Source organism: Puma concolor, chromosome B3 (genome assembly GCF_028749965.1).
Source record: "Puma concolor isolate L17-30 chromosome B3, mPumCon1.1.hap2, whole genome shotgun sequence".
Taxonomy (NCBI): domain Eukaryota; kingdom Metazoa; phylum Chordata; class Mammalia; order Carnivora; family Felidae; genus Puma; species Puma concolor.
This window is the reverse complement of record NC_141672.1, coordinates 123057898-123080772: the sequence shown is the minus strand read 5'-3', so window position 1 is coordinate 123080772 and position 22875 is coordinate 123057898. Positions and strand designations below refer to the sequence as shown.

General features: G+C 38.2%; 1 protein-coding gene across 3 annotated transcripts in view; it reads left to right on the top strand.

The window, feature by feature from the left end:
* Nucleotides 1-7610: 7610 nt before the first annotated feature.
* The window catches only part of GABRG3 (gamma-aminobutyric acid type A receptor subunit gamma3), a 721003-nt gene continuing 705738 nt past the window's right edge, over nucleotides 7611-22875 (top strand). The window contains exons 1-2 of one of the 3 annotated variants that reach the window (XM_025918918.2): nucleotides 7611-8166; nucleotides 13548-13696. In XM_025918918.2, the coding sequence (XP_025774703.1) occupies nucleotides 8114-8166; nucleotides 13548-13696 (202 nt within the window). In that variant the 5' untranslated portion in view covers nucleotides 7611-8113. The remainder of the gene's footprint in view (nucleotides 8167-13547; nucleotides 13697-22875) is intronic. The other 2 variants (XM_086711327.1, XM_025918919.2) reach the window with 2 other exon arrangements.

Genomic DNA, 22875 nt, shown 5'->3' with positions numbered 1-22875 from the left:
TAACGAATACTGGAATGAAAAGGAGACATACCAATTGCCAAAATTAAAAAAAAAATCAAATGTAATTAAAAATTACATTTAAGGGTGTACAGGATACACTTAAAGCATATCAGAGAAAAATTCATATTCTTAAACACTTATATTAATAAAAATTTAAAAATGTGAAAGAATTAAATTCTCACTCAAAAAGCTAGAAGTAGAACAATGAAATAGACCAAAAGAAAGCACAAGGTAAGTATAATAAAGATAAAAGCAGAAATTAATTATGTAGAGCATTTAGAAACAGTAGATCTAACTAATGAACCCAAACTCTGGTGATAAATAAACTGAAATATACAATCCATTTAAGGGGAAAAAAAAGGAACACACACAAAATAAGAAATGATACTATATATACAGAGGCAAAAAAAAAAAAAAAAGAAGTCAAAACAAAAAGAGTACTTTAGTACACCTTTATTCAAAAACATGGAAACAAGGGTGCTGGAGTGACTCAGTCAGTTGAGAGTCTGACTCTTGATTTCAGCTCAGGTCATGATCCCACGGTCCTGGGATTAAGCCCCACATCAGGCTCTGCATTTAGTATAGAGCCTATAGAGCTCTATAAAAGGTATAGAGCTCTATAAAAGGTATAGAGCTATAAAAGGTATAGAGCCTACTTAGGATTCTCTCTTCCTCTTCTCTCCACCCCTTCCCAACTTGTGGATGCTCGCTCTCTCTCTCTCTCTCTCTCCCCCTCTCTTTCTCTCAAAATAAATGAACAAACATTTAAAAAACACACAGATATAATAGACGATTTCTTGGAGGAAATACAGTTTACTGCAATTAACCTCATTAAAGATAGACAGCTTTAGCTTAAAGATGCCATTTCCATAGGGGGAAAAAAAGAACGTTATCAAAATACTTCTACACACACACACACACACACACACACACACAGAGAGAGAGAGAGAGAGAGAGAGAGAGAGAGAGAGAGAGAGGGAGAGAGAGGAGCCAGGTGTCTTCACAGGAGAATTCTACTAAACTTTCAAAGACATATAATTCCAATGCAAAAAAACTTGTTCCAAAACATAGAAAATAAAGAAAAACTTCAAACTTTATTTTCAAGTGTGTAAGAATGGTTTAGTAATAGGAAATGCAGTATTATTATTCACTGTATCAATAATCTATGAAGAATAATTTGATTGTCTCCACTCATGCTACAAAAGCCTGACAAATTTCAACATCCTTTCCTGATTTAAAGCAAAAACAACAATTCAAAAAATAGTTAGCTGTGGGTCTCTCCTTATTCTCCTTCTATCTGTCTGCCATGAAGATATCCTACAGGCTTTCCATTATTATTTGGGATAAGAAATTTCCTCCACTATTTCCTTTACTCTTTATCATTATACAGAAGATATTAGCCACTGCAAGTAGACAAACAAAAGCTATTGGAGGTATAAAAACTGGGAATGGGAATATATATACATATATATATATATATATATATATATATATATATATATATATATATAAGCTCAGTCCTCTAGAAAGCCTCAAAGCAATGGTATTTCAGAATAATTAGATCTTGTTTTCTAAATATCATTCCCAATTAAAAGGAACCAGGAACAAATTGTGGCTTCAAGGGTTGGAAAAGAAAATTATGGAAAGATCTGGAAAATCTTGTAAGAAGGTGCTCAAAACCATATTGGGGATATAGAGGACATAGTAAAAGGAGTCAGGAGTCAGCTTAAAGAGACTCTACTCTAAATCTTGGATAATATGAGAATAACAATAAATAATTACAGTAATGAATTAAATGCATTGAATAAGACAAGAAACCATGAGTCTATGCTATAAATAATAAGAGGAAGAGGGAAAGTGCTTTCTTATAGCATACCAACTCATAAATGTAGAAAGAACAACAAAATTACCTTTTACAACTAGCAGGCAAGAACCATCAATATAAGCTAAACTAAAATAGTTAAATATTTTCAAAGAATTTGTCCCAAAGAGTTAACCATTCAAAAAGAAAAGAAAAAAACAACAACAACAAAGTAACTTCAATGGAGAAACAGACAGATAACAATTTAACCACATGATCCATAATAGGACAAACCAACATTATGTGCTTCTTATGTGATGCACTGAGAAAAGCAACATTATTTATGTCAGATTTCTGCCAAAAAATGCATCACTTGATTCTAAACATGAGAAAACAGAACAGAGATCCAAATTAAGGTGCATTCTACAAAATCACTTTCTCTACTGAAACTATCAATGTTATGAAAGACTAAGAAAGGACAAGAAATGTTCTAGATTAAAAATAGACTAAAGAGACACAATAAGTGATAAACACTGTCACCCTGAATGCGATCTTAGGGTATACAAGGGTAAATGCTATTGAAGATGTAATTGGAACATTAGTAAATTTCAACTATGGACTGTAAATTCTATCATATTGAATTTTTGTATTATTTTTATCAGTTTCTTTTTTAAGCTTGTGGAAAATTTGGAGTAGATAGTTTAAAATTTTGGGGTAAGCTTAGTTCTATGGAAATGCAAACAGCCTAGAGCAACCAAAGAAATAAATTCAAAGTACTAAAAATAATACTTATATTAAGAACCATTTTAAAGCTTTAGTAATTTTAAAAAGTGTGGTAATGGTGCAAGTATAGACAAAGAGATTGAGAATAGAGCCCAGAAAAAAAAGATGCATTCATATATGTTCATCTGATTTATGCAAATTTAGTGGGAAAAAGATGGTGTTTTAAATAAATCATTCTAGGTCAGTTAATTGTCAGCATAAAAGTAAATAATTATTCATAAATAAAATCATCCACTAACATTAGAAATGAAATCTAGACCTAAAACACGAGTTTTTTTCTAACATTTTTAGAAGAAAACATGGTAGACTATATTTACAATGTCTGAGTAGACAATGGTTTATTGCATAGTACACAAAGCATTAATGTCCATAAAACACTATTCAGAGAAAACTGAGGGTTGATAGGGAATGGGAGGGAGAGGAAAGTGGGTGATGGGCATTGAGGAGGGCACCTGTTGGGATGAGCACTGGGTGTTGTATGGAAACCAATTTGACAATAAATTTCATATAAAAAATAAATAAAATAAATTGTTGAACATAAAAAAAACTATTCAGAGAATAGTAAAGGCAAACTACTGACTGAGAGAAGATATTCATCAAATGCACATTAAAGGACTCATATAAAAATACATAATGAGCTTCTATAAACAAAAAGAAGATGAACAGGCTAGTTTTAAAATGGCCAAAAGACCTGAATGACAGTTCATAAAATATTATGATGGTTAGTAAGAATTTGAAGGAGCGCAGTGAAATTAAAATTGGAATAAAATATCAGGATGGTTATAATTAAAAAGAGTGATATGGCCACATTTCACTGAAGTTATGTATGGACCTCACTCATAGCTAATGGTGGTAAAATGATACAACTACATTTAAAATCTATTAGTAATATTTATTATCACTAAACATATACCTTCTAAAAATTCCATTTTTTAGTCAGATAACTAAGAGAAATAAGCACATATGTCCACCAAAAAACATGTACCAATATATTCATGTCAGCTAAATAATATGTAGTATATTGAACACCACAGTGGAAAACCATGTGCAGCAATAAAACATAAGGAGTTACTGCTACATGCAGCAACATGGATACATCTTGCAGACACTATACTGGGTAAGATAAACCACATGTTAAATAGAACATACTACATACTATGTGAGCTTCAAGAGCAGGCACAGTCTACTGTGACAGAAGACAGAATAATGTTTACCTAGGGGTAGTATTGACTGGGAAGATGACCCAGCCACTGGGAGGGAGCACCTGGAAAATGTTCTATATCTTTATCTGGATGATATACACATGCTAGTCTTATACATATGGAATATACATGTGTAAAAAATTCATTGAGCCACAATTTTAAGATGTGTGCGTTTTGTTGCATGTGTTCCTTTGATAATATTTTAAGTGTGGTGGAAAAGTTTTTTTTAACAGCTATGAAACATCATAATACAATTCAGAAGTATAATTTTGAGAGCAGGAGAGATTTTATTTAAACGCAACGTCCAGAAGCAATAAAGAATAAGATGTAGAACTGATGCAGTGGACCAGTTATATTCAGCACAGTGACTCGCTCTGCTCCTTTGCGCCTGTAGGAGGTGAAGCGAGGCCATGAAAAAAATCCTTAGACGTATTTCTGAGAAGCCGCAAGAGGATTCCTAACCAAGGCAGCCAATCTGGCCACCTCCTCGGGTTCCTTCCCACCTCCTGCAGAGATGCTGCTCAACCCACACTCCGCACGGGCCAGCCCTGGTCTTTCCCCGGAAACCTTGAGTCTGGATCTGATGCAAACGCTCGAAACAAACAGCATGCATTGCTAGATGTTCGATATTTACAGAAGTGTACGTGCTATGGATCTCCAACCCTTACTCCTTTTGTTACGTTTTATTTTCCTTTCTTTTCCTGTGATTTGGGATTGAATGCAAGTCCCGCGAGCCTAAGTGGAACTGTCAGTTTCTCTGGTGCTGAAGATGGAGAGAGCTGAGGCAAAACAGTGAATACCGCGCATGCTCTGTAAAGCATCTCTCTCTCTCTCTCTCTCTCTCTCTCTCTCTCTCTCTCTCTCTCCCCTGCCTCCCTCACCTCCTCCCTCCCCCTCCTCGCCACCCTTCATATCAAACTGGATAAAGGAAAATCAAAGCCTGAAAGTTTGTTCTTTGAAGATTCTAGATTTTGGAACTTGCATTTGGCTTTTACACTTATGCCCAGAAGGCTTGCCTTGGATTTTCTTTCTTCTCAATTCAGGTTATTTATGAGAAAAATGGAAAATAAAAGGAGAAAAGAAAGAGGGGGGGAGAGAGAGAGAGAGAGAAAGAAAGAAAGGAAGAAAGAAAGAGATTGTTTTGTTCCGGACCACAACATGAGAAGGGGGGTTTTGAAGGTAAAATGTTCATGTCTACCAAGCTGATCCACTAAGTCTAATAAGTGGAACAAAGCATTCCAAATATCAGAAGATCTCAAATTGCATTCATTCATAATAATAATACATTGAATATATTCAAGAAAGAAATAGGATAAACAACACAGGGATGTAAAAAGAGCATCACATTTTCTTTTCCACTGGTTGAGTTGTAAAAACTTAACAGGATATTTATCATGATACTGATAATTAAAAAAAAAAACACTCAACTATTGGTCTGTTTTTATTTTTTTATTTTTATTTTTTAAAATTTTTTTAACATTTATTATTATTATTTTTTTTTTTTGAGACAGAGAGAGACAGAGCGTGAACAGGGGAGGGGTAGAGAGAGAGAGACACACAGAATCTGAAACAGGCTCCAGGCCGTGAGCTGTCAGCACAGAGCCCAACGCGGGGCTCGAACTCACAGACCATGAGATCATGACCTGAGCTGAAGTTGGACGCTTAACCGACTGAGCCACCCAGGAGCCCCTGGTCTGTTTTTATTATAAACAATTTGTAAGCATTTTACTTAATCTCAAATAATAAAGAATAGAGCAAGGACTCTAAAACTTAGTTCAAAGAAGCAAACAACAATTGTGCACTGAGCTCCTACTCATCTGAGAGGCAGCATGACATAGTGATTAAGACTGGGACATTGGAGGCGCACCTGGGTGGCTCAGTTGATTGAGCGTCTGACTTTTGATTTTAGCCCAGGCCATTATCCCAGGGTCATGGGATCAAGGCCTGTGTCAGTCTGTGTGCTGAGCATGCAGCCTGCTTGAGAGTCTCTCTCTCTCTCTCTCTCTCTCTCTCTCTCTCTGCCCCTCTCCCCTGCTCACGCTCTTCCTCTTTCTAAAAACACACACACACACACACACACAAAAAAAAAACCTTAAAACAGATTCTTTTTCTCTCTCCCTCTGCCCCTCTCCCTATCTTGCATTCTCTTTTTAATCAATCAATCAATCGATCAGTCAATCAATAAATGACTGAGACATTGGAGCTGACTCTCTGGGGTTTAACCTCCAGTTCTCAATCTGTGTGATCTTAAGGAAGTGACTTAACTTCTCTATACTTTTCCCTCCATCTTTGAAATAAGAATAATGCAGTGAGTTAAAAATGAGTTCATCTACATAAAGTCTTCACATCAGCCCTGGGCCCCTATTATGTTATTAAGGTCTGTTGATTACTTTGACTTGTGTTTCTTATTGCTGTGTTAAAAATTGAGGGTCAGAATTGTTTCTTTACTTGTAGTTTTTCTCACAGCACACAAACTATGTGAACATTTGACATATTTCTATAAGCAATTAACAAATGGTAAGTGGTTATCTAACTGATTTTTAAAGTGTTCATATGTGTGACAGAGAAAATTAGAGATTAGGGCAGGGTATGATAAAGGCTCACAATCCCCCGAAGCTCAAAGATGTTCTGGAGGTGGAGGGATACAGGAATATTGGGTGTCTTCTTAGAAAATAAGACCTGAATAGGGTCTGTGCATTTAAGTAGGAGAGATGTGGCAGGCAGAGGAAGATGTCAGAAGGAGCCCTGAGAAGGAGTGAGCTGGAGTGAGCTCAAGGCCACACAGAGACAGCGAGATGGCAGTGCCAAGGTAGCTACACATCCATTGTTAAAATCACCAATGCTGCCATCACCAACAACTGCACTCCATGCCATTGTATGACCACGTTCATATTGATGAACTGAAAATATGGAGAAAACACCAACGTTCAATTATTCTTCTATATATTTTATGAACAAAAGTATTTGACAATATTAATGAAACAGTTATCATACTCTTTCATAATTCTATAAGTAGTAATTCAAATATGAAATACTTTCTAAGAGCTATTTTTGGCAGTACAAAAGCAAACTTCTTAGTGGATTTATTCTAGGCTATGGTAACATTGTAAAGATTGTAATACATAGTGAAAGACTAGCTTTTGGCGTGATTATCACAAATGAGAACATAAATGCAATTTTCTGTCTTTGGGTAGTGAAAATACACTGAATGAAGGGTTCTTCATGATTCAATAAAACAGGACGACATTTACTTTTTGACTTAGGGTGAGTCTTTCTCCTACATTTAATTGTGTGTGTGTGTGTGTGTGTGTGTGTGTGTGTGTGTGTGTGTGTGTGTGTTTTCCCCCACCTGTTTATTTTATGTGTTAGGATGGTCCATATTGGGAATGCTTTTTTCTAAATATCCCTAGGAAGCTACTTTTTCACACAGATCTTAGTAGTGCATAGGAGCTCAGTAGACCTAGCAGGGCATGTGCATGGAAAGGGCGCCTTCAGCAAACCTTTTGCTATGGCTACCTAGCTGAAGACACGCGGGGAAGGACAGACAACAGTCCGTCAGGGAGCGCGGGAGAACCACCGCGTTTGCTGAGAAGACAGAAGGAACGTACTGCGTCGGACTAGGGGGCTCACTCTTAACCTTGAGATGCCAATCCCTGGGATTCTTCTAAAGGCTTCCTATGGGATCCCCAGGCCTCCCCTCCCCCGCTGAGCCCCGCCCCCTCCCCTGCCTCAAACTCTGAGTCCATTCAAACCTTGCTTTCTTCGCCGCACGCGTTGCCAGGCGTGTAATAGGGGAAACTCCTCCCCGCCGGGGCCGCCTCGCAGGCGCTGCCAGAGGAGCTGCCGCCTTGCTGCCCCCACCTCCGAACGTGCGGCGGCCGCACACCGAGCGCAGAGCCCACCGCCTGTGCACCCGCGCGCAGCTCGCGGCAGAGGGGGCAGCGCCGCGCGGGGCTGCGGGGCGGCGGGATTAGGGACTGCTCGAGCCCACCCGCTCCCGCCACCAGGCTGTGCTGACCCGGCGCCCAGGCGGCTGGAGGAGGCAGGCGCGCGGCGGGCAGCGGGCGGGGGCGGCGCGCCGCGGTGGCAGGGTGCCCCGCGTGCACCCCGCAGAGCTGGGAGCAGACCCGCGGGCCGTCGGGGGCGCGGCGGCCCGCCCGAGCCCACACCTGTCCGGCCGCGGTGGCCGGGAGCCCGAGTGGCGCCGCAGTCAGTGGCATCAAAGGCAGCGAGGGAGGGAAGAGCCCGCGGAGGCGAGGCCCGCGCTCCGGAGGAAGCCGCGCCTGGCTGGAGGCCCCAGACCCTGCTCCCCGAGCTCCACCGCACCATGGCCCCGAAGCTGCTCCTCCTCCTCTGTCTGTTCTCGGGTTTGCACGCCCGGTAAGTGGCGCCCGGGCCCTGCAGCCCTGGAGGCTCCGAGCGGGACGGGAAGGCGGCGGGGGGCGCTGTCTGCCGGCCAGGAGTCCCGGTGCGTCCCGCCGTCGGCTGGGCTGCGGCATAGCCCCTTTGGGGCCGGCCCGGGGGAGACGGAGTCCGCCTGCATCTCACCTGTCCCAGTCTCCCCTTTGACAGGGCTATCTGCCTCTCCAGGCTGGGCGGCTGCAGCCTTCTCTGCAACCAGGAGTGTGGGGACTCTGAGATTAATGGGGCTCTTCTCTTGAAGCTTTTCGGATATGGTGGTTTTAAGGGGTTTTGAAAACCACTATCATAAATGACCGGCGGTGTGTACCTCCCATTTACCCCTCTCTACAAGTGTTCCAGGGGTTCATACAAACACATTGACTGACGTTCTGTATAATTTCCATCACTCTGAAATTTCCCAGGACTAAGAAGTCATGATTTCCTAAGCTGCCTAGTTTAGATCACACTGGCAAAGAACATCCAGGCTGGAGGCAGGCAGAAGAGGATTGGAGCAAGGGAAAGAACCCTTCTTCTCAGAAATGATTCTCCTCTCCAGGTTCTGCAAACACATACTATACACATGCACCCCTTCTAGATGAGCCAGTTTTCACATACACAGACATACACACTTACTCCCATAAAGCATGTTGATAATTGATAATAAGGCTTTTCCTGGCAACTGTAAGACATTATCTTACCATAAATACCCATAACCTGCATCCTAGAATAGCAACCAAATAATGGGAGTTTAGAGACCTCCAGGAAAGGATGAAGATGGCTCATGAGCGTGGAAGGACGATGGGACCAGAGTGGTTAAACCCTGTTGCTGTAAATATAACAGGATATTCTGGGTTTGGTTTCTTTAGTTCTGTCTCCTAGACTAGATCTCTGGCCCAGACTTTGGAAATCAGAGCAGCTCCATGCCTCTCCCCCTATCCCCATCCCAAGAATCTGGGGACACCCACTTCCCCAAAACACTCTTGTTTTGACACCTCTTTTTTTTCTGTATCTGGAAGCTAGAGAACTAGAGAGCCTTCCTATGGGCAGTAAGCGCTGCAAGTGTCAGTAGACTATGACAGGCTTACATTTTCATTCATGTGAGGAAGGAAGGAAGGAGGTACATTAACAAATCTTAAAAGACGTAATAGGAGTCCCAGTCTCACTCCCCACCTTTGGCAGGGGTGTTTGGCTCTGAAGAAGAAAGCCCTGGCCATCCCCTCCATACCATTATCCCCACTAAGAGGTGAAAGTGTGAAAGGCAGATAGTGTGCCAGAGACTGTCAACTGGTGACTCACAGGCAGCTCTCTCCACCAGGCATAGTACTCATTGGGCCTTTCAACTCCAGTTTCTTCCCGTCTAAGGAGAGAACTGGGGAAGGAAATGGAAGCCCACTTTCTGAAATTGATTCCACCTGGATGTATCTCTGTCTAGAGCCAGAGAGACCAGCAGATAGCACCAGGCATAATGTAGAATTCTGAAGTATATAATCCAGATTTGAAGTTATATCCACATGATCTTTTCTGTTGCCACAAACTGGATGAAGTGACCTATATTTCAGAATTAGATCATTAATTACAGATACTTTAGATTTATAGATACTTAATATGCTAAAAGGAAAACTGCTCATTGTCTTCATTAGTTTATGTGCTTAGGAAGTAGGAAGATGTCTTAGTATCTAACATGAAGCAGTCAGGTTTCTAGGGAATTCCCAAATACATGTCTAATTTCTTGGGATTCTTCATACTTAAATTTAACCAAGGCACATGTAATGATTTTAATATGTTCTATATCTTGGTTCATTCCCTGGACTTCAAAATAGAGGTTGTATATCAGTTGCAAGAAAATCCAAATTTTAAACTAATTATATTGCTATACGCCTCTCCTTTGAAAGTGTCTTCATTCTTTGAATGGGTTTTACAGACATGTAAAATAATCTGATGACCAGTGTCATCTTTCATAACTTTTATTAATGCTGAGAGGGTTCTTGTTTGCACTCTGGAATGCCCTTCTGGTGTTCAAAATCCCTGGAAAATGTTCTAACAGTGTGCTCTGTGGTGATGGTTTGGCAACTCCATGGAGAGAAAAGCACCCTGTTCAGACACCCCATGGATGTGCTTATTATGCATTAGAACACACTAAGTCATGCCTGGAGCTTGGTGATACCTTGCAGACACTTAACTGATTTCTGAGGTTTAGGAGCTCCTTTTAATATTTAAAAACACTTCAGACTTTGTCCTTCTAGTCAAAGAGAAGGTGTAAGATGTGAAAATAACATCTAAAAATGACGATACATTGCTGGTTTGTTTTTAAGAAAAAGCTAATTGCAGTTATAGTATTTAGGATCCAAAATCCTGATAACAGAACACTCGTAAAGATTATATATAACCCACTTAGAAAAGCAGATCATTCGTGTTTTATTCACATTCTAGTGGGTCCTCTGAGATGAGATTTGGTTTTCATCAAAGGGAAGATTTTCCTGTGGGGCTGGTGGTCTGACATCAGCACTGTGAGGCTTTTATTTCATTCTCTGAAGTCCTGCAGCAAACTGACGGAAGATCAGAATTGGGAAAAGCTCAGTGTCAGTCTCTAAGGAGACAAGGGGATCTCTGCCCATGCTTTGCAACTGTGTACCCCAGCCCAGCCATCAAGCTGTAGGTCCTGGTTGACCTCCTAAAGGGGTGGGAGAGGATGCTGCTGCTTTTCCTTCCTCCTCTCTCCCACTCTCACCTGCCTTGGCCTCTAAGGAAGACGCTTATGCAATTTCAGGAAAACCCTCTCCTCACCACTAGAGGGAGAATTAGGCTCATTATAATACCTGCATTTCAAGTAGTTAAAAGAATTTTTCAGAAACGAAGGCTGTGTATATATAGAGAACTGATGAAGAGTTAATGTTCTCAATCTATGTACATATGACCATTGGGGCAATAAAAAATAGCAGAGCACGAAAAGCATAGTCTGGTCTGTGGAGTGAGCTGTCTTTGGGGGTGGGGGAGGGGACTTCAGGAGAGGGGTAAGAGAGAAAGGGATGGGAGGCAAAGAGAAGAGAGAAGAGAGAGAAAGAGGCAGAGAGACAACAGAGGGATAGAGGAAAGGACTGTGGCTGAGTTGGAACATGTCTTGAGAATGTTATATGTGATTCTGCCAAGGTGATCTGTCCCTCTGTCCCCAGTCTCCCAAATGGTTTTGCTGTGGAATGAATTGCCAGGTCCTGTGGGCAATGATTGCTTCTAGCTAACCAAGTCCTACAGAGCCTGCTTCAGCCTCTCTTTTTTTTTTTTCCCCCAACATGATATTCCTGACAATATTTCTGATAAAATATTCTACAGTGACATTTTAAATTCTATATTGTTATTTGTAAAAGTTGTTTTACAAATAATGAAATGCAACATGTCACTTCTTGAATGTGTCCCAAATTTGTTAAGTTCTTATTGATGGTGAATGTTAAGTGCAAATAAAAGCTCCCAGCAATTTATAGTTTCTATGGATGATTTATTTTAACCTTCTAGACGATACATATTCAAGAAATATAATTACAGTTTAAGATAAGCCTAGGAAAAACTTCAGTGAAATCAATCTGCCAGACATATACCATGTACTCATTTTCAAAATCTTATATAAATGTGTATAGTCATCTGAGACTAGACTATGTGATACTGCCCTAATCTAGGTTAAGGCTAGTTAATACTCATAAAAAGACTATAATGTATATAATATATGACATATATGTATGATTACATATTACATAAAATTATATAAACTATTATACTATAGATATAATTATGTGATTATAATATAATATTATATATATGATTATGAGGATTTAAACAAAGTAGAGATAATAAATTTTTGAAAATTTACTCTCTTCATTTCTTTCATGTTCATTGTAGATAATTTAGACAATTCCAAAATTTAACTTAAACTTGTGTCCCAGAGCACAGTTGCCCTGGGATAATGTTAACATTTTGGCTTCTCTCTGGGAAGCTAAACAGAAATGAGCTGATACAAAGTCAGGACAAATAAACCTCAATACAATTTTCTATTCCATATTTTGTTCTCTTTGGTGAAAAGTCACTAAGGCATTTATGTTGACAGAGTATAAGCAAAACTGTTTGTTGTTTTACAGGCTTTTTTTTTTTTTTTGCCCTAGTAAATGCAGTCCACCTGGAAATGCTGCTTTGATGCAGAAGGAGACTCTCCTCTTTTCAAGCCCAAAAGGCTGTGCTGTTCAGGTGGCCTCACTCAGCTAAGAAAACTAACTTGTCATTTTGATGCCTCTCCATTCAAGTACTCCTGTCAGTGTGTATCACCCAGGAGAGGTAGCTGTCATGTTGCATGAGACAAGCTCAAAGGTGCTCAAACATTCATTTTGATCCATTTATTGAGGGGCCAAATGATTAAGACATATTAGAAATATTTTAATTTTTATTTTTTTTTTTAATTTTTTTTTTAATTTTTTTTTTCAACGTTTATTTATTTTTGGGAGAGAGAGAGACAGAGCATGAACGGGGGAGGGGCAGAGAGAGAGGGAGACACAGAATCGGAAACAGGCTCCAGGCTCTGAGCCATCAGCCCAGAGCCCGACGCGGGGCTCGAACTCACGGACCGCGAGATCGTGACCTGGCTGAAGTAGGACACTTAACCGACTGCGCCACCCAGGCGCCCCAAAATATTTTAATTTTTAATGTCTGTATTAGCCTGCTCCGTAAGAAATGAATCAGTTTGTGTTGGAGGAGGCATGTCAACTTGCCAGAAGTTATTCACCAAACACCATCTCTGTTCCCTGTCACCACACATTAGTGCTGGACAAACAGACCACCTGATAATGTGCCCATGTCTACCTTGACCGAAGGTTCCAGTCTCCTTAAGAAGAACAGAATTCAGACTTAACTATTTTTCAGTGAGTGTGATTCTGCAAAACCTATTCTCACCTTCAACTAAAATGAGGTCTTGGCAGTAGGGGGTGGAAACAGCATGTAAAGTCACCATCTGACAAACATCTGGAAGGTTTGTGTTTTGACCTTCAGAGGTTTTCAAGGTGGATCCAAGCAAGGGTGATTGCTGTTTGGCTGACCTTCTGGCATTGATTTACTTAACAGTCTATAGTTTAACGTACACAAGGAATAATTTTGTGACATTTAATGAAAACATCATGACATGTTAAGAGCAGTGGCATTCATCCAATTGGATTATTTCTAAAATGAGTTTTGTTTTGTTTTCATTTTAGATGTAACCCATTGATTGGGCTGTGAGTATTGGGGACTTTCTACCTATGTCGATGGTGCTTGAGTGGGCCAAGCTTAAGACACTTCCTGGAGCTATTGCTACAACTTATACTTCACACTTTGTGCCATAATTACAGGTCCAGGAAGGTGGAAGAGGATGAATATGAAGATTCATCATCAAACCAAAAGTGGGTCTTGGCTCCAAAATCCCAAGACACTGATGTGACTCTTATCCTCAACAAGTTGCTAAGAGAATATGATAAAAAGCTGAGGCCAGATATTGGAAGTGAGTGTTGATGTTTGTTATTCCAATAGAAAATATACCGTGAGATATATTCTTTAAGTTTTTACTTTAAATAATGATAAATTTAAAGGAAATTGCAAAGATAGTGCAGTCACATAATTTATGACTGTAGTATCATGTCAAAACGAAGAGATTGACACTGTTACAATGTGTGTGCATGGTTTCATGTTGTCTTATCATATGTAGATTTGTGGAAGGACCACTGCAATCAACATACTGAACTATTTTGTCGTCATAAAGATCCCACTCCTGCTGCTCCTGTAGTCATGCCTACCTCTCTCCTCCAAAATTCCTAACCCCCGTCAGCCACTATTTGTTATTTCTGTATTTTTGTCATTTTTAGAATGTCACATCCATGCAGTCATTCAGTATGTGACCTTTTGAGATTGGCTTTTTTTCCCTCAGCAAAGTGATTTGGAGATCCATTCAAGTTGTTGTGTGTATTCATAGTAGTGTGTTCTTTCTTATTACTACGTAATCATCCATGGCAGCAATGTACCACAGTTTGTTTATCCACTCACCTCTTGAGGAACATTTTTGTTGTTTCCAGTTTTTGTCCATTACAAATAAAATGACTGTGTGTATTTGTTTACAGGTTTCTGTGTGGAAATAAGATTTTATTCTCTGGGGTGAATGCCCAGGAGTATGATTGCTAAGCCATACGATAAATGTCTGTTTAGTTTTTTTTAAGAAACTGTCAAACTTTTTTTCCAAAGTGTCTGTACCATTTTCTGTTCCCACCAGCAATTTTTGAGAAATTTAGTTTCTCTGTCTTCACCAACAATGTCACTATTTTTATTTTAGCTGCTCTAATAGGTATAAATCTACTAGATTGATACCTCATTGTGTTTTGATTAGTATTTTCCTGATGGTTAGTGATATTGAGTTCCCTTTATGTGTGTATTTGCCAACATTATGTCCTCTTCATTGAAATGTCTCTTCATATTGGTTGCCCTTTAAAAATTATTTTATTTTATTTTATTTTATTTTATTTTATTTTATTTTATTTTATATTTTATCTTATTTTATTTTTGTTGTTCCGTTATTGAGTTCTTCATATAATCTAGGTGTGATTCCTTTGCCAGATATAGTTTGCAGATGTTTTTCTCAATATGTAGCTCGTCTTTTCATCTTCTTAATAAGATCTGTCACAGAGGAAAATTTTTTAATATTGATTAAGTTCAGTTTATTGATTTTTAATCTTTTATGGAACATGCTTTTGGAGTTGTCTAAGAACTCTTCATGAAGCCCCTGTTCCTCAAGATTTTCTCCTTTGTTTTTTTCTAAAATTTTTATAAATTTATGTTTTACATTTAATTCATTATCTGTCTTTATATAAAATCAGGGTGTGAGGTTTAGAGCTAAGCTTCCTTCACCATTTTTTTTTTTTTTTTGGTATGGATATCTAGTTCCTCTATCACCATTTATTAAAAAGACTGTCTTTTCTCTGTTGAATTGCATTTACACATTTGCCAAAATCAACTAGTGTAGGCTATTTCTGGGTTCTCTATTTTGTTCTTTTCATCTTTGTGTCTATCACTGTGTCAATACCCACAGTCCTGGTTACTATAGTTATATAGTAAGTCTTAAAATTGGGTAGATTAGTTCAGCCTCTTTATTCCTCTCTTTAAAAATTATTTTGACTCTTATAATCCATTTGTTTCCCATATGAATTTTAGAATTACCTTGTCTATATCTAGAAAAATCTTTAAGTCTCTGTATTAGTTTTGGAAAAATGCTGTCATTACTATGTTGAGTATTCAGACCCACAAATGTGATATGTTATTCCATTTTAGATCTTCCTAAATTTTTTACATCTAGTGTTTTACAGTTTTTAGTATACAAGTCCTGAATATATTTTGTTATATTTTCCCCTTAAATATTTCATGCTTTTGGAGTGATTACAAATGGTACTGTTTTTACAATTTTCTTTTTCCCTGTGTCATTGCTAGATATACAGAAATATAGTTATTATTTATATGTTGATTTTGTGTTCTCTGACTTGCTGAAACTTTTAGGAAGTTTTGTGTGTTCATTTTTTGATATGTTCCTTGGGATTTTCTGTGTACACCATCATGTCATCTGAAAGTTTTATGTCTTGCTTTCCAATCTGTATGTCTTTTATTTTATTTTATAGCCTTATTTCACTGGCTAGAACTTCCAACACTCTGTTGAAGAGCAATAGTGTGAGTGGACACCTTGCTTTATTCCAGATCTCAGAGGAAAGGCATTCAGTCTTTTATTATTAAATGTAATGTTACCTAGAGTTATTTTGTATATGTTCTTTATCAAACTGAGAGAGTTCCCTCTATTTCTGGTTTTCTGAAAGTTTTTTTTTCTTTTTATCATGAATGATGTTGAATTTTGCCAAATTATATTTATATATATTAGACACTTAATATGGTGAATTAGGTTGAGTGATTTTCTAATACTGAATCAGTCTTGCAACCCTAGAATAAGCCCCACATGGTTATGTGTCTTTTTCAAAACCTCTGTTTATATATTGCTAAATTTTATTTGCCAATATTTTGGTAAGAATGTTTGCATCTCTATTCATGAGGAACATTGGTCTGTAGTTCTTTTTCCTTTTTTTTTTTTTTTTTTTTTTTTTTGACAGTCTTTGGTTTTGGTATCAGGTAGCACTAGCTTCATCTGTTTTCTGGAAAAGATTGTGTAAAAATTTGTGTTAACTACTCATTTAAATATTTGATAGAATTCTCCAGTGATACTGTCTGGGTCAGGAGATTATTTTTCTGGGATTTTTGTCATTACAAATTAATTTCCTTAATAGTTATAAGTCTCTTCAACTTATATTAGGTAAGTTATGATGGTTTATGCTTTTCAAGGAATTGGTCCATTTCCTTTAAGATGTTAATTTATGTGTGTAGAATAGTTTCTGATATTCCTTTATAAACCTTTTAATATCTTTAGGGCCTATAATATATCCTTTGCTTCATTTCTGATAACAGTAATTTGTGTCATCTTTATTTCTTCTTTGTCATCTTGCTAGAGATTTATTTGATTGACCTTTTCTTATTTATTTATTTATTATTTATTCTAAATTTATTTATTATTTATTCTAAATGTAATTTATTAGAATCTCCTTTTTGTTTCATTGTTTTTCTCTATTGTTTTTCTGTTTTCAATTTCATTAAGCTTTGCTTTTATTTTTATTATTTGTTTTTTCTGCTTTCTTTGAGTTTGGTTTACTCTTCTTCTGTTTTGATGTAGCACTTAGTTTCTTGACATGAGACTCTTCTTTTCTAATCTAAGCAAGGGTACTTTAAATTACCCTCACTGCACTAGTTTAGCTGTATCTCACAGATTTTGGTATGTTGGACTTTCATTGTTTATTAAGTTCAATGTGTTTCTTTCTCTTGAGTTTTTTTCCCCCCTTAACTCATAGACTATTCGGAAGTGTGTTTTTAGTTTCCAAGTGTTTGGAAGTTTTCCTGTTACCTCTTACTGATTTCTAGTTTGATTCCATTGTGACCAGAGAATATACTCTATATGAGTTAAATTCTTTTGATTTTGTTAATGTTTGATGTATGGCCCAGAATATGGTCTATTTTGGTGAATGTTCCATAGGCACTTGAAAAGAATGTGCATTTTGCTGTTGCTGAATGGATTGGATCCTGTTGTTTGGTGGTATTGTTGAGTTCTGCTATATCTTTGCTGATTTTCTGTCTAGGTTGTTTTCTATCAATTGTTTTGATAGATTAATGATAGATTGATTTTAAAAGTAGATTCTCATCCAAGACCAAGACAAAAGTGGTGTGTTTGGCCAGGAGAGGAATGCATACAGTTGTTGGTACAGGCCTGTACCATATTCTTGGTGATGATCAGAGAACATGGGGATTGTGGCAGACACATTTTTCATAGGATGAACCAAAACTGTAGCTTATTTATTCTTCTCCATGGGGCTGAGTTTCATTTAGAGTCCAGCAGCTTGCTAGCTTGCATACTACCCCAGCTCTTTGTTCCTCTGGTTTTCCAAGTTTGAGGCTCAGGTGTCCAATTTATCAGTAGCAGGACATAGAATTACACTGGTTTCAGTAGGCATAGAACATCAAAACCCTTGTGATGTAGTGTGCAGAGAGTTTGGAGATACATACCCAGTGCATTATTGGATCATTCATGTCATCTTTGTGTGTTTCTGTTACCTCTTCTATACAATGAAAGAAGGGCACCAAATTACTCATAAACTTCCTTGCAGCTTTAAGACATTTATTCAGTGAGCAGTACATCTAAATTACCATTGCACAAGGTTCATAAATTCAATTGTCACCACATTTTCCCCTTAAATGAAGGGTCTATGCAATGTGAAGATTGCAGTAATTCTGCATTAATATGGAAAGAGAAGATTGAGATAATGGTGCTAATTTCCTCATTAGTTGTCAGACACTGTGGTTGGCCCTAGAGCAAAGATAAATAAGACTTGTTCCTTGCTGTTCTGGGTAAGTATAATCCTTTGCTTATCTTGTGTTACAGTATAGCACTGCACCTTCAATCTATGGTAGACACCACATTTGTCTTCAGAAGTGGAAAATTGGACATGGGTAGAAAGTGGGTGAGTTCAGCTTCCAACCCAGATCTCTGACTATAGCTAGATTACCTAGCCACATTACTAGTTGTAGAAAATGTCAGGCAATCCTATTAAAAAACAGAGAATCCCTTCTACACACACACACACACACACACACACACACACACACACACACACACCAAAACACTCAGAAGGGGATATATTAAGGCAAAAGGCAAGCACTATTCACAACTCTGGAGATTTTATTTTTCCATTATGAACATAAGGAATTTTGAATTTTCCAAGTGAAACAGCATAATGCACATAAAGGAAGAATACTTTTTTAGATGGCAACTCTTCTAAAGCCTCATGTCATCAGAAGGGCTCTGTGGTTTTTGAGTGAAAGATTTTGAACTGTAAACCAGGATACACATCTTTTGGTCTATGACTTTAAAGTTCCACCATTCACATTGTCATGATCCTTGGGGCAGCAGAATGACCTAATGAAAGTCTGAAGGATCACTGGTGCATTATAGGATCCTCTTCCTGCTGCATTTAAATGGTAAACAATGTCTGAATGGCTAATTCCTGCAACTCATTGATGCTCAATCAGAATAACTGCCCAAGATCAGCTCTCCTGGTCAAAGATACTGAATTAGACAGGATTTTCTTTCAGGATTTAGAAGGGCTTTGCTTTAAAGGACAATTTCCTATAAAAATCAGAATTTATTTTCTTTTTTCACTACTTTTTTCACATGTAGCCCATTTTATGTGCTATAACCCTGATGCCTCTTCATCAGGATACAGTCAACTTGTATTTCATAACATAGTGCTATACATGAATCTATTATTAGTTTACTGTAATTACCAATTTATCTGCTCACCTCTCTATCACTCTCCCTCCCTCTCCCAGTCAGTCCCTATTTACTGTGCTTTCACTCTGCACCAAGCCCTGGACCATGAACAAGTGGGGAGCAACATAGATGCTTGTTTTTTTCTAAAGAGGATGGAAGGGGGTAGGGTCCCCCCAAAAAAGCACTTTAGGAGTTGATATTGCGAATCCCACTTTGGAGTAAGGCAAGCCTGTTTAAGGCACTCTTTAGCTTAAATTCATTCAAACTCCACTTGATTCTAGGATAAAATCAAGCCCCTAGAATGAAATTAAGAGGTAAGCCACTATCTGGCCCTTACCTACTTCCACTTTCACTTCCTCAAACTCCACACCTCACATGTTATACCTTTTGGGGACATCAACCCTCCTGCTTTCCTTATCTGGATACTTGATTTTTCTATTCTTTCATTCCAGGTGTGATTATATTAACACCCTTCTCCCACTTCCATACTAAGCTTTTTGCTACCTTTCTTCAAGCCTAGATATTACCTCCTACAAGAACCCCTTTTCATGGTCTGCCCCCCTCTTACCTCCCAGCCAGAGTGGAACAAGTGTCTTCCTTGAATTTCTTTAAGTATCAGTTCCTCATCTGTACAATAGAAATAGCACATATTGAAGGACTGTCTTGAGGATGATGTAATGTGTTGCAGCCATGAAACTGCTTCTGCAACACTCTTGTGTACTTTCCATAGTTCTGCAGCTGAGAATTGATCTTCTTTCCCCCCACCCCAGGACACAGTTCGCAGTTCCTAACTATAGATGCAGTAGTTTACGTTGGCATCTCCCAATATACATAGTCTAACTGCGTCCTCAGGAAATAAATAAAATGGCTCATCACTGTTATTGTCAACAATAAATAGATGGAATCGAACAGACTCATTTATGTTGCATAGAAGTAACATATCCACATGGAATCTTCTACTTAGTTTTCATAATACAAATTGTGATCATTATGTTTTAAAAATACTCACTATTTTTCCAGCTATTCTCTCTCCTCAACTAACTTCTAAATTATGAATGTATCTGTTTTAGTTCTCCATCTTTAACTATCCATCATTCTAAGTAATACTTCTGCCGTGTCCTTTACTAGTTCAGGGTTATTTAGGGTATCATTTATCTCCGGAACAGATCTTGTCATGTGAGCTCGAAAAGGCTGGAGGAGGATAAACCTTCTAATAAGAGAATTGTGAAAAGGAAAGGAAATGAACCTGAGTGAATTTCTCTCCCTTCAGGATTTCAAGAAATTTGAACCACTCTCCTGAAAATAGAGTATTACAGAATACAAATTCCCTGTCCATAATCTGGACTGTCTATACCAAGTACAATCAGTATTGGGAAAAATAAAAGGTTATTTGTTTGCTTTTAAAGGTGAATGAACACCGAATACATGCACAATGCATAGAAATGACTCATGGACTCATTTAATCTAAGCAGAACATCTGAATAATCTTTTCTTGGCTATGTCCATGATAAGAAGGATTAATTTTCTATCCCTCTTCTTCAGGTATTTGCATATCTGGACTTCTTTTCCAGGCTTTTCCAAAGTTTATTTTCCCAGTTTAGTTAAAACTTCTTCTAAATGAGGAATGATGAGCATCCGGTATGAGAAGAAGCTGGTTGCATGAGTGAGAAGGTGATCTCTGCTACTGCTGTAACTTGGTGGCAGAAGACAGAGGAATCCTAACCTCCTCCTCAGTGGGGAATGCTCCACTGGCTAAGATGTCCTGAACTTCTTTTCTTCACACCTCCCAGAACTGGACATGGTAGCTCCACACTGATTCAGGATTACTGAAGTGACCTAGAGAATACCCTGCTGAGTGCTATAGGAGGAGCTCCTACCCATTCCAGGGTCATGTTGCTGGATGACGAAAGGGAAAGAGACAATACTAACGAAAGGGAAAGAGACAATACTAAGTATGGGAATATGACCCCAGATAAGTTAGGAGTTAGTTTTGTTGTGGATAATGCATGTTAAGCAACTAAGAGACATAATAAGTGGGCTTTGAAGTATAATTTTTAAATCATGTCTTATTGTGTTGCTCTTTGATATCTTTCAGTGAAAAATTATGGGCATGATTGAGTAACCAAAGAACTATAAAAAGAATGCTTAAAGACTTTTGGTCACAGATGTGATGTATCAGAGAGAAGCCTGGAATAGCCAGTGGAAAGGCAGAGAAAACCCTCATGTCTTTCTGAGCTGTTTCCTGATGTGTGTAAATGTGACAACTCCTACCATGTCCTTCCATAGGGTTTTGAGAGTTCAAGTTAGATCACAGAATTTGAGAGAATTTTGAAATGTATGAAGGGCTGTACAAAGAATCAAATGTATTATTAAGATATGATTTATAATGGATATATACAATTGTCCCTCATCCTGATGGTTTTTATATTTTAAGAAAGAATAAGAGACATAAGGTTTTAATCCAAAGAAATGAAGTTCAGGTGTTGAAGTGTCGGTGCTTGTATGTTAGAGGAAAAGAGTTGAAGGTAAGGTGTGCTATATTTGGGGTCTCTAATGCATAGCAGACTAACTGCCTCAGCTGGGCACTGATTTTCAGATGACCTTTCTAACAATCTTTTCCTTTCTTAATGCACATCGGAGGGCTGTTTCAAGTGTATATTTAGGTCAGATTAGTTAGTCTTCACCTAAAAACCACAGCCTACTACACAGATGGGTAAGTTGTCATTTCTCAACAATTACTGTATATCCAGAAAACAATTCAAATGTATTCACTCCATTCGCAGAACAGATGTAGGAGGAGAGGAAACAGACATTCTTAATTGCTGTCCTTGAAGTAAAAGCTATTACTGTAGACAGTTAACGGATTCTCTCATAAAGCTATTTCAAATGCATAGCGGGGTGGAGAATAAATTTTGTGGAGAAATTATACCTGTCATCTCTTTGGGAGACTAAGTAGGCATCCAGCAGACACTGGGTTAAGACCCATCACCTCAGCTCAACACATGGTGGTAGGTGACCCTTCCTCACATAATCCCCACATAATGCCCACATTTTGGGCAGTGATCCTTTTCACATACGTACCTTAGACTTAGGATTTTACCATGGCATTGTTTTACCTAAGGCAGAGTTCTTTGTAAGGCAAGCCTGTATTAGAGCATATGCATGCAGTTCAGTTCATTAAAAAGACTTTTTTTTTTTCACCAGGCTGTATTTTTGCTTGTAGGAAACATATAATGAGATTTCAATGTATAAGTATTTTTTATATGTAATTTGGTAAATAACTGAGATCACATGTCCCTAGGAATAATCTAATGACTGGACTTGATTTGAATATGCAATTCCATTTATAGAATAACAAATGATCTGTTTCTTATGTTTATTCATTACTACTGCAGGAATTGAGCAAAATAGCTTCATGTGGCTTAGAGAGGGTTTGAGTAAGAAAAGAGCTGGACTCAAATAATGGGTTCTTCCACCAGTTGCCAGCAGATTCACTGAGAGAAAGAAACAACTTCACCACTTATAGATTTCCATCTCTAAATGGAATAATTAAAACTAAATCTAAGTCCTGTTGTAAGAATTATAGATTATAACACCTGGCTCATAGACAGAGAATAGAAAGTGTCACATGCCTTCTATCTGCTGTGTTCCCAGACCCACACACCATCTTGGCTGCTATTCAGCCTGGTTTATGAGTAGTGGAATAGAACTCTCAGCTCCAGTGGCATAAAAGCTCTGTCTTAGATTGAGATTTTTTTTCAGCTGTCAGCATTTCATCAGTA